This window comes from Embiotoca jacksoni, unplaced genomic scaffold (assembly GCF_022577435.1).
Source record: "Embiotoca jacksoni isolate LCO1_2020_lvr unplaced genomic scaffold, fEmbJac1.0.p SCAF_27, whole genome shotgun sequence".
Lineage (NCBI taxonomy): Eukaryota > Metazoa > Chordata > Actinopteri > Embiotocidae > Embiotoca > Embiotoca jacksoni.
Genome location: NW_027185378.1, coordinates 5,424,803 through 5,437,365, shown reverse-complemented (window position 1 = coordinate 5,437,365; position 12,563 = coordinate 5,424,803). Strand labels below are relative to the sequence as shown.

The 12,563-nt window shown below is 41.4% G+C and overlaps 1 protein-coding gene across 1 annotated transcript in view; it reads left to right on the top strand.

The window, feature by feature from the left end:
• babam2 (BRISC and BRCA1 A complex member 2) overlaps positions 1–12,563 on the top strand; it is a 78,171-nt gene that overhangs the window by 19,126 nt on the left and 46,482 nt on the right. The window contains exons 5-6 of the mRNA XM_069160938.1: positions 2,288–2,482; positions 3,237–3,311. Coding sequence (XP_069017039.1) covers positions 2,288–2,482; positions 3,237–3,311 — 270 coding nt within the window. The remainder of the gene's footprint in view (positions 1–2,287; positions 2,483–3,236; positions 3,312–12,563) is intronic.

The following is a 12,563-nucleotide window of genomic DNA, read 5'->3' as shown; positions in this document are numbered from 1 at the left end:
AGGAGACAAGCTAATGCAAGTCCACGACATCCTGCTTTTGACACCTTAATCGGTATTAATGGCTACAGCCACCCACTCACTGCGCACTGAAATGGCTCTCTATTGCAATTTGCTCATCATTTAGGTTGACCTGTATTTAATTGGCTTGAGTGCTACAGTAAAGCAGGGAATTTACACATTCATTTTGGCACTGCAGTTATGTCATCCGGTTACATGGCTTGTTGTTTGTCTTATCGGTTTGAGTGTGCCAGAAGTATTTCACTTTCAGATTGAGCTGGGGAAAGGGATCAATTTCACTTTTCTGGACTGCAGAGAGAGCTGCATCTTCCCCGAGCCTGGACACCTATTCATCCGTTTTACCACATCATCCTCTTCACATCAGATATGTCAGGGAGAAAAAGTTTCCCTTCTTGCAAATTTCATCTTACCCTTTCCAGAAAGACGTGCGTCAAATCACATCAGTGGGAAAATCTGTGAAAACTAGAACTAAGTAATGTCTTTTTTTTTTTCCTTCGTTTCAATATCTTTAAGTGAACAAGCACCGTCGTTTCAACTTGCAAACAGTGCAGTAAACTCATTAGACGGGTACTTCTCCATTATAAATTATCACCAGTCATCCATTCGTCTTGATGAGAACTGACCTGTTTTTTGCAAATAATTTTTGCAGTGTTGTTCACATTAATTTAAAGTGTTTTATCCCTTGTGCATCAATGGACAGGTTCCCCTTAAGAGAGGAAAAGGTCAAATGAGAGCAGTCGGTCATGTTTGGTTGGTTATGCTCACTCATACGTGACCAATGGTTGTAGCTGTGTGCTGTAAATTTGCATATTAGGCATTTTGCCTCATTCGAAGGGTCACGTGCTGTTTGTGATTTGGTGAAAGGCAGACACAGTGTGCACCCTGGAGCTTTTAGGCATGCAAAGTAAACTAATTGATCAACTGAAATACTTATAGTTATTATCAGCTTTGACGAATTTTAGCACCGTAATCAAATCCTATGAAAATTGCATTATTGCATAGGTATGACATGTTTGTTATGTCAGTCAGTGTGTCAGAAAGGGTTCAGGAAAGTGGCAGATATCAGAGTTCAGACTCAGTACTTTTCCATATCAATTTAACTCACCGTGTGGCTGCAGGACATCCTCTAGCCCAACCCTTTCCGTCTCATCTTGTAATGGGAAGTACCGTTTGTCAAAATTAGACATTCATTGACTTTGTTTTTCCTTTCTAGGACAAATGTTTTTTTCCATTACTACATTCTTCCCAACTGCTACTAATAATAGATGGTAGAGTTTCCGTGATGTCACACATAGGTGTCCTAAAGAATGGTTTTTGAAGCTCAGTGTAGGCGGCTCTGACCGTCGCCATCTTGGCAGTGCCGGACTCCGCCTTTCTCCCGGCTAAAATCAAAACTGGGCGTGGAGGTGGTGTGTTGGTGAAGCTGAGGCAGGTCGAATGAAGCCTGATTGTTGAAACCAATGCCGTGGAGGCTCTTTTGCTGTATGGCTCTGGCTGACACATGCAGGCAGCTGGTCAACTGTGATGGTACCCACCTGTCACTCAAAGCAGCCCTAACCTTAATTACGCGTATCTTAAAGCTTTATTAAAGTTTAAATGGATAAGTTATATAACCCCCCTCCCCCTCCTTTATACAATTGTCATGAATGGGGAAACTAGTAATATGGACCAAAACCATTTTTCGTACCAGACTGTAAACATGTTTATTTCTGCTGTAAAGGTGGGCATTTTAACACGGGGGGTCTTTGGGGAATGACTCACTTTTCGAGGCAGCCTCAAGTGGCCATTCGTGGAACTGCAGGTTTTTGGCACTTTTGGATTAGCTCCAACCCACTTCATGCTAATAGTACTATTTTATGCCATCTGTACCACTACTTTTAATTAGTTTATCACATTTTCCTCATCTGAACACATTATTTCAGTTAGTTCGGCAGTGTTTAATGCAACACCCCCCCCCCCCCACCCACCCACCCACCCCCTATTGATGCACTTAGGCTCCAAGGTCAGACTTCCACTCGCTCCATATATATTTTTTCTTCATTTAGAGAAATATGAGAACTCAAAGGTTTTAGCTGAGTTACCCGTGAAGGCCTTATTTGTTTCCCAAATCAGTTTAGAGTGGCGTAGATACCATAAGAGGCAGCTAATCCTCTCAGTTCAAAACTGTATAATATTGTTTGGATCTTGCATGCTAACAGGTTGAACCTTCAAACAAACCATGGCATGTCTTCTGTCTGTCCTTATGCCTTATTCCTGTTGTCCACCTCAGCACCTGGTCCACTGGGATGCCGGGAACCCCGAATGTTTGCTGCAGCTGGTGAAGGAGCTCATCCAGCAGTACCATCACTACCAGTGCCAGCGTCTACGGGAGAGCTCCCGACTGCTGTTTGAGTACGACAGCCTGCTGGAAGATCCCAACTACGGCCGCAACATGGAGATTTATGCCGGACGCAAGAACACCTGGGTAAGGACCTGTTCAGGGACTTTACAACTACGTTTACTTTACAATTACAAAATACCCAAAGGAAACGTGTTATTCATGTAGCCTGCCATACAGAGCTGGTTGTCCAACCTTAATGTTTTAGGATACTGCGTGAGATCAAGTCTCAAAAGTGTCAAACATTTGGTCATATTCTTCGTCTTGTTTACATATTATTTGATAAGACATTCCACTATATACGAAACTCTAGAAACATTTCAAACGTTACAATATGCATTTCATTTTGGCAAAATTTCTTATCAAATGTGACGTGTTGAGCAGTTTGGGATAATCTTTCAAAAGAAAAAAAAAAAAGAGTTGAATCACACGTAAATTCTAAACTTATCGTTTTGGTGTTGGTATCAAGTCTCAGGTGTGCATTTAAAATATGGCTCATGATCATGATTTGGTCTGAAGCCCATCTTTCAAAGTTGCACGGCACAGTGATGTGCACAGAGCAGCAATAACCTTCCTATGTACGTATTGCAAGTTAATTACAAATGTGAACGCACCAGTAGTCACAAAAACGTGTCTAAATTATGTGCTGACGTTGATCAAGCAACGTTACTTGAATACTTACACGCAAAAGTTAGTTTCTTTCCTTCTCTGTGCACATCAACCATGCAACAGGAACTTTTGGAAGCAGCCTCGTACATCATCATCAAGTCTTTTGTTTCTAAAATGTCCTGTATTTTGTACACGTTCTGAAGTTCTTTACTTCTGTGTCTAATTTCTCCAGACGGGAGAGTTTTCAGCTCGTTTCCTTCTCAAACTCCCCGTGGACTTCAGCAACATCCCTATCTATCTCCTAAAGGTAATGAAACACCAGCCCCATAGTCACACATCCAATATCAGCAATTCAGACCTGCAGATAGTGCTGCAGACTCAATGCACAGCAGAGTAGCCATGAAATGAGCTTCCTTCCGATATTATGAGGTCATGAGTGTTTATATGTTTACATGTATGTGTGTCCGTGTGTTTTTAATATGTGCTGGGATAACAGTAGGATTTATTTAAATGAACTGCAACGTAGCTGTGTGTCTGTGTGTGTGTGTGTGTGTGTGTGTGTGTGTGTGTGTGTGTGTGTGTGTGTGTGTGTGTGTGTGTGTGTGTGCACGCACGCAGGCAGACTCCAGTCTTGGGGGCTGTGAGTTGACTAATCAGCAAGCCGTCACTGTCGATCTGCTCTGAGCCGCGTGGTGTCTGGAGGCAGCTTAGCCTGAGCATACACACGCACGCATGCACGCACGCACGCACACACACACACACACACACACACACACACACACACACACACACACACACACACACACACACACACATTCTCTCTCTGTGTCTCTCTCTCTTTCTCTCTCTCTCTCTCTCTCTGTCCTAGGCGATCAGTGATTGCCTTTACCCCTCCCTCACTCTCTCACTCATCTCCAGTTCTCTTTTCACTCTCTGTCACACACACACACACACACACACACACACACACACACACACCCCGTCCTATAGCAGCCTGCATGCTGGAGGCTGTGGCTTTTTGGCCTTTTCCAGCCTGGCCTCTGTTTGTGAGGGGAAATGATGGTAAACATAAGGGAAACAGCAGCCATCGTCAGCCTTTTGTCCCCACTGTCTGTCAGACCTGGAGCCCTTACACTCGTCTCTCTTTGCAGGCTTCGAGTGGACTCATCCAAAGCCTAAAGTCATATTTCACATCCACATAGCCAGTCATGGTGGAATTTTTATTGAATTTCTTTAATATCATTTCTCCCCTGAGTGTCCTCAGGCAGGAAAGTTTCTAGACTCAGCCCTGAAATGAGCACTATTGGTGACATTTTTTTTTCAAGTTTTTCCACTGAGTGGTGGGAGCCGTGTCGCCAGTGAAACAATATTGTCAAAGAGCTCTCTGTAATATTTGGTGATTTTATTATAGACGAAATCTTGGATGTGGATGAACATTGCTGTCACCCTAATCATATCATTTGCTTTGCTTCGTATGTGCACACACGCACATGCACTCACAGTATTATGCTGTATTTGGCAGCTGGGGTATACATAGTATCACCAAGGGAGCGCTTGAAGACTAAGGAAAGAGTATCGACTCGCAGAGAGGAAAGTAATGAACATCAGCCCACACCTTGTCCACCTACGCATTACAGAGGAACAGGATAATGCAGCACATGGGCTGGACTCGAAGAACATCAATGTACTGTGCGCTAAACCGATGACCTGAATTCTCAGTTTGACAGTTGTTGTGCAATTAGTTCTGTCACTGTGTTTTTTTTCATGCATTGCGCATTTCTGCAGTGCGAGTAATTCCATACTGTTTCTAGAGCTATTGAAGTGCAATGAATTCATTCCTACAGTAGTTTCTGACTGAGCAGACAAATATAGCCGATACTGTAGACTCCCTATATAAAGAAGCATTGGAACCACAAGTTTGTGAAATTAAAGATGATTTCTACACATTTCTTTGCATATATATGCTACACACATCCATTGCCTTACCAGTCATCCTTAGCTTGAGGGTCAATGATGAAACCAAGGGAGAATTATTCTATTTCAGTTGGTTAAGCTGGATGTATGCTGAAGTGGAAGTAGTGCCCTCAAAGGCTGCAGACACCTGACATAGTAGTATGATTAAGAAAATGCTCGACAGTCAGTTTGTTTTTGATTTCCAGATCCGGCTGTTTTTTTATCTGTGCTGTCGGTCTGCATCCAGTGACAAAATACGTCTTCCCGCAGCCGAGAGGGAAATATTCAGATGTCTTTCCTTTTGTCACACCAGGAGTCTAAAATCTGAAGAGCTACCGTTTAAAATAACAATGAAAAGCAACAAGTCATCTCATGTGACAAGCGGGAACCAGAGAATGTTTTTGGATATTTTTTTTTTTCACCATTTCTGCTTTCAAAGTGATTCAGTTGATTCATGGATTATTACAAGTGTCCATAAGAGGTGTTGGACACTTAAGTCAATCTTAAAAATGTTTGCATTTCATTGCGTTACTTGTAAAAATGTCAACAAAAATGACATTTCTCTTAAAGAGAGGGCGCTTTAATCACAAAGGATAAAACCTGCTGAAGGTTTCCTCCATGTTTCAGACAGCAAAGATCTCCATTCATCCACAGCAGAGCATCGAGGAGCGGACATTAGAGCACCTACTGGATTGAGGTTGGGACTCTGGGAGGACCATCCTGATTTTCTCCTTGTCTTTCGTAGGGCAGCAACATGCTGCTTGAATAATTGTTTTGGCTGATGTTTCAGGAAGTTTGCATCCAAAATTACTTTATTCACAATTCCATTAATAGATTTATGTTCACTTACAACACTGTAGGAAAAACAGTTTTAGACTCCAACATTCACACCTCCATGCTTTACCGTACCCTCAGTGCAGTCTGGTTAGAGTTCTTCCTTTACCTTTGGGATGAATTTGGTTTCATCTGAAAATAACACATCTCCAAAGGTTTGTCAAAAAATATGTATCCTCTGATCTCTGAAATGACTCTTGGTGCTGATTTGTGAGTGCTTTAATGAATATTATTCATAATTGCAAGGTCCAATCTGCTTCTCTCCTTCTGGGTGTCCCTGTGCATTTTGAACTTTTGAACTTTTTGATCCAAATGTGGAGGATGAGCATGTATCGCTGATCTGACAAATGAAGGCTTTTTATGTGCAAATGAATGATGCTTGACCTTTTCTTTGAGCTCACTTCACTTGGCTTTGCCATTTTTGCAGTTGCTTTTAACTAACCAGTTCTAACTTTTTTTTTTATAGTAATGCATGAAGTCAATTACCCTCAAGTTCACACAAGTGCCCATTGCAGAGTAACCAAAGATGAAGTTCATCACATGAATAATGGATTGATACGTTCTACTAAGTTTGATAGATTTGTTTGATAGATTTGGGTTCTAGCCAAAAAGGAAGGTCTCAAAAATTAAACCTAGCTCAGTTTTTGCAATGCCACATTATCTAGCCAGTCACTGCCCTGGCTATTGATAACTTGCTTTGTAACCTGCAGAATGATTTCTGCTGTTGATCTGGTATTTCTCACAGTCTCAGATACGGTGCTTGCCACTGTGTGCTGACTCACTTTGCAGTGTTAAGCATTCAGAGCCATGTACCTGTTGCAAAAACTGGACTTCCTCGATAGATGCTGTGTTTCATTGTCCCCCTGAAGCAACTTGCCCTCACCAACTCAGTCCCTTTTGCATTCTTTTCACACAGGGCTGTTTTGATCTCAACACCCACTAAGCCTTCAAGATGAGTTAGAACCTATTTAATAGGAGGGCTTTAAAAAAAAAAAAAAAAAGTCAGCACTTCAAAAGTCAAAAAGGTGATGCTTTTCAGACACAATATAAGCCATCAGCCAGGTGCTGTAGGTAGAGGTCAGACTGTTGACCTTGATTTGAATCAACCTCTCCGTCAAATCCACGGATGTCCTTGCTTGAGGAGGGAGGGTTTGGCAGTGAAGCGGAAATCTGTTCAGACATGGGCTAGTCTGCACTGCTAGTGAATGCCGAGATGTTGCTGGTGGGCACAGAGCTGTGGAGGACGACTGTTACCTGGAGCGAGGCATCCGCGTGGTCTGAGCTCACCACAGTGGACATGTTTACCTTCCTGCATGGACTGGCCAGCCTCGGGGAGAGGGGAGGAATGCTGGTTTATTTATTTCTTTCATTATTTTAAAGGGGGCAGCCAGTCACAGTCAAAATGAAAGTGTGGGAAGGACACTGAGAGCGCAGATGAAGGAAAGTGAAAGGCACACGGATGGATGTTGGCAGTTTTCTTTCCCTTTAAAAGGCCATGTGGTCGTCTTGGACAATGTTTGAGTGTCTCATTCTTTGATCTTACCTTGACCTCTTGCTTGTCACCCATTTGAAGATGCCTTTATTCACACCCTTTAATTAAGCGCGGGGCCTTTCGACCTGTCACTGCATAGCATAATTGGTTCGGTTTTGTAGCCTGGTTACAGTACAATGTGTTACAACTAAACACGTCTGTTTTTATAACCGAGCATATTTTTCCTCTAATTGGAGCCGTGACCTTTTCTTTAAATGATGCTCCTTTTGCTGTCTGTCTGTCCATCTTTGCTTATAGACTACATATATGTGCAACGGCGGCTTGCCTCCAACTGTCCACACTGATCAGTGTGGAGTGACGCCACATTCGTGACTGAGCCCTCTGCTCTCGCTTCACTTGAGCTTTGTTTTCCCCACAAGCACTGACCCATGTCACCAGCTCCAAAGTGACTGCAGTGTGTGTGTGTGTGTGTGTGTGTGTGTGTGTGTGTGTGTGTGAGAGAGAGAGAGAGAGAGAGAGAGAGAGAGAGAGAGAGAGAGAGAGAGAGAGATGGATGTGTGGTCGGGGTCCTCCAGCAGCTGTCATTGATCTAAAAGGTTGTTTCAGTTGACACAAGTCTTGTGAATTAACAGATATCTGCTATGTGTGCATTAAAAGATCACTTCAATGCACAGTTATATCAGACCTCCTGATAAAATCACTGCCATTTCATACTACAGCCGGACCACTGACATGAACATGAGATGTTACCTCATTTCAGATGCATCAGTGTCAGCTTATCGGTCGACCAATACATATTTAAAGCACAGAAGGTACAATTCTGCTTTCAGCCAGGAAATAGACCAGCACGCAGCTTCTTCACTTTATTACATAAAAATATGAGATGCCAGCTGCCCGGTCTATCCAGCAATGCACAAAAGTCAGTGCCTGCGTACAATTTAACATGTTTTACGATGCTGCCCAATCAACTCCACACATTGTTTTTATTTTTTAACGTCATTTTAAATCTCACAATTGATATGAGATTGAGTTATGTCCTACTATCACTATCTTATTACGGTAATAAAGGAGGGAGGTCTGCCTCCATGTCTGCAGCTAGGTATTCTTGGCTGGCAGCCTACAATGTTCCAGCACCTTAAATTGTTTAAACGCGTGTAGTACATACCAGGCAGGAATACATAGTGTTTCCGAGTGTGTAAGATACCTCCACTTGCTTCCAGTATTTATGCTAAACTGACCAGCTGTGAGCAGTAGACAAATATAAGCGTGGTAACAACCTTATCAAGGGGAATAAGCATGTTTCCCAAAATGTTGCACTACTACTTTGAGGCCAAATTTGTATTTGTACACTCTGGACCTTTTTTTGTCCCCGGCCTTCTCAATGCAAAGCAACCAGCACTCCCCTCCCCGAGTTTACTTCCTGCAAAACTGACCTGAGGTGGGGTTGCATTGAGCCCTGAGCGTCCCCGTATCCTCGTTTTGTCTGTACAAGCTGTGCTTGCTTCAACTGGCATCTAATTATTTGTACTCTAATTATTTTTCGTCCTCATACCCCTGCCCCCCACCACAAACACACATACGCACATACGCACATACACACACACACACACACACACACACACACACACACACACACACACTTTAACCTTCGAAGCTCCACAGGCAGCAACTGACAGGGGAGGGTCGGGGTGAAGCAGAGCCGTGGGCTCTCGTTCTGTCTTCTCATTTGTTGAACCAGCGTCACTGACTTGATTATTTCTGTAGTTCCTTTTCATTTCCTTTCCTGTTTTTTAGTCTTTCTTCCAAATATCAACAGTTGGATTATCCTCGAGCAAATGTTAGATTTCCAGAAATAAAAAGTGATTACGCAAATCATACAAAACTTTACATATTGCCACTTTCTTTGAGGCTGTTTGCAATGTTAAATCTGGATTGTAACTAGACATCATTTCCAGCAAAGTGGAGACTGTGTCAGACTTGACTTTTGTCATTTTAACAATAGTTCCTCCTCCTATCTGAATGCTATTTTAAAGTGCAACAAATCAGCTTCAGTAAACACTTTACAGAGGGGAATGAGGGTGTGGGGGGGACGGGGGGGGGGGCGAAGGGGGGGGGAGGGAGGACATGAACATTTCCTCCTAATGATCCTACCATATTCCTGATGCTCCTCAGGGCTGTGTTTAACAATGGCACTGTCTTCTACTTCAATAGCAGGAGGGTGAGGGCACAGCATCGGCCCCAGGGGCACAGTGGAGGAGCTGAGGACAGATTGAAGGTATTGTCAGGGTCGGCAGTGGAGTGGAGAGCAAGTACGTCTGTGCAAAGGACTCTTTGCATAAGAGTCCTCACCATTGTCCTGCTACATGGCAACGAGCAGACTGTTTTGTCGTGCTTACACCTGGGACTTTTCTCACAATGGCTCGTTTTAAAATCGCTTTAACAGTAGGTAGAATGATTGGCGACAATATCACTGTTCACAAATAAGCTTAAACAAACTTAAAACATCTATTTAAAATATATAATTGTGATCTTTCTGACCAGTTCTTGTGATTGCAAAATATAAACAAACATATCCATTCATTACCTATCCCTGCTTTATGCTGTGCAGCATAACAGGGGGTTGGACTCTATCCCAGCTGACTGTGGGCAAAGGCAGGGTACAACCTGGACAAGTTACCAGTACATCACAGAGCCAACGCAGAAAGACAGACAACTATTCATGCTTATGTTCACATGCGACCAATTTAGATTTATCAGTCAATCTAGCACACATGTCTTTGGACTGTGGGTGGAAGCTGGAGCACACGCAGAAAACCCATGAAGGCAAAGGGATAACATGTAGACTCCACAGGGGGCGACCCCAGCCGACCAGTGGCTTTCAACCCTCTTGCTATGCTCTGATATTGCAAACCACTGCACCACTATGCCACCTTAAAACAAATGTGAACTCAAGGACATCTACAAATCATATCTTTTTTTTTTTTTTTTTTTTTTTTTTATAGAATATATAGACATGCATATATAAACATATATACACATACTGTGTATGTCTCACAGTTCATTGTCGTTATGAGTTTCCTGTGTATCTTTCTTCATTTTGACTAATGTCTTCCACTCTTAAAATGATTTTCCATCCGATAGGTTCCCCTCAACTGTCTCTACCTACTGATCCAAATCTGACGGGTCAGGGTTTTCCTGTTTCTTTCTTATAGCCACTTTGTAAGCCACATGTTAACTAAATATTAATTTTCATAGTTGTACACATCTTTTTCCAGAATTGTTAAATTTTGTGCTGTGATCAACATTTATTGATACACATTATTACAAACACAAACTTAGGCATGTGATAAATATATTCCTGTTCCTCAAGGAAAATGTAATCAATGTCAAGGGTGAATAGCTAAGACAAATCAGAGTTTCCACCCAGCATATTCAAACTGAGCGCGTGCATCGCTTCAGAGCTTCAACATGTACGAAGACCAACCAAAACACCTTTTTAAGTGGAGGGGGACTTCAAATCAGAAGTGAAATTGTGGTTCTTGTCAGATTCAGAAATTGGAAATGTCACGCAAAAACAATGACTCGCTCTCACCTAATGGCCCTGAAACAATGACTTAAATTGATTCAGTATTAACTTAGTCTTAAACTGTACCCTACACAATAACTTAAAGGCAAAACTTTTGTTTCACAATAACTATTTATCACCTAAACACATACTTTGGCGACAATATAGTGGTTTTTTTTTCATCATGTGTTATCAGTTTTCTTCACCCTTGTTATATCCATTACTCATGTGCAGCAGTAGAGTTTAAAAGGTCATATGAATAATTAACCTCCAGTCAAAGCTGCTGCCTCTTTTTCTCTGCATAATTCCACTTTTGACTCCACTTCTAAAGAAAGAAAACCACCCTCCAACCTATAGATCGTTGAAGAGGGTTTTTTTCTTTTTTTTTTACTGTTTGAGTGTTAAATGGATTATGAAGAAATCAAATCAGAAGCATTACTGCTAGCATGAGGTCAGTGGTTGATTAAATCAGGGTGCTGATTAAGTAGGTGTTGTTTATTCAAACCAATTGATTTTACCAGCCCACTCTTCGCCTTTTTGTGTTTCTTTAGTAGCGAAGTAAGGTTTTAAAATAGATCAAGAAAGTTAACAGGAGTCAGTCATTTCCAAGTAATAAACCCATTTACAGCAAATGATAAAGCCTTTATCTGAGTAGTCTGCAGATCATTTGCGGTTGAACATCAATGTGGATGGATGTCATACAACTCTTATCCAGTTTACAGAAAGCCTGACAAATTAATGAAATTAAAAACAACATGTTCCACCTTTAAGATTGGTGGATCTCATAACATAATGATGAAATTGGAGAATCGTTCTTTTATTGTATTATTATGCTGTAGCCTATGTGAAGCACAGTGGGCAAATTTCCTGCAGTAACATCTCAAAGGAAAAGAAGTAATTTCACTCACCTACTGTGAAATACAAACAGTATGTGCATGTACATGTATTGTTCGTACGCTCTGTTTGTGTTTGAATTTATGTGCAAAACAGAATTGAAATGATGTCAGGTGTGAAATATTTAGATGACATGCAATTAAGATAGCAGGCATTTGAGCTCCAATAAGAAAAATAGCTGAATAATCTGCCAAACAAATTTGAAAGTTTTTTGGTCCCCGATTAGTTCGCCCTTCAGAGTGGCTGAGCAAATAATAATGCAATTTCCAGACTATAATCACAGTGAAGGCTGAAGCCAGACGTGGTATGAGCCTGAGCTACAAATAATGTTTTTTTTCACATAATCTTTCTTTTTGATAAATCGATTGTTCATTTTGTTTGTAAAATGTCAGAAAATATTGAAAAGTACCTGCCACAATTTCCCATACCCGTGTGACATCTTCAAATAATAATCATGCTCCACCAACAGTCCAAAATTCAAACATATTACATTCAGAATGGAAAAAAAAAAGAACATAAAAAAACGCAAAAGAAAATCCTCAAATTTGAGGAGCTAAAGCCCTATTTGCCGACTTTGTTTAAAGATGTTAACAATCAATTTACTAAATTGTCGCAGATCAATTTTATGTCAATCAATAGGTTCTCTTAATTCATCCACGGATAGGGTATTTGTATATTTTAGGTTTTTTTTCCACTGTTTTTCATGTTTGCATTCACAAAGCAGGTTTATTCTTTAACAATACATGTCATAGCTGTCAATCACGTCTCTTCCCCAAGACAGACAATGTCCCTGATCTGTGAAGTCTGGTCTTTCCACATAA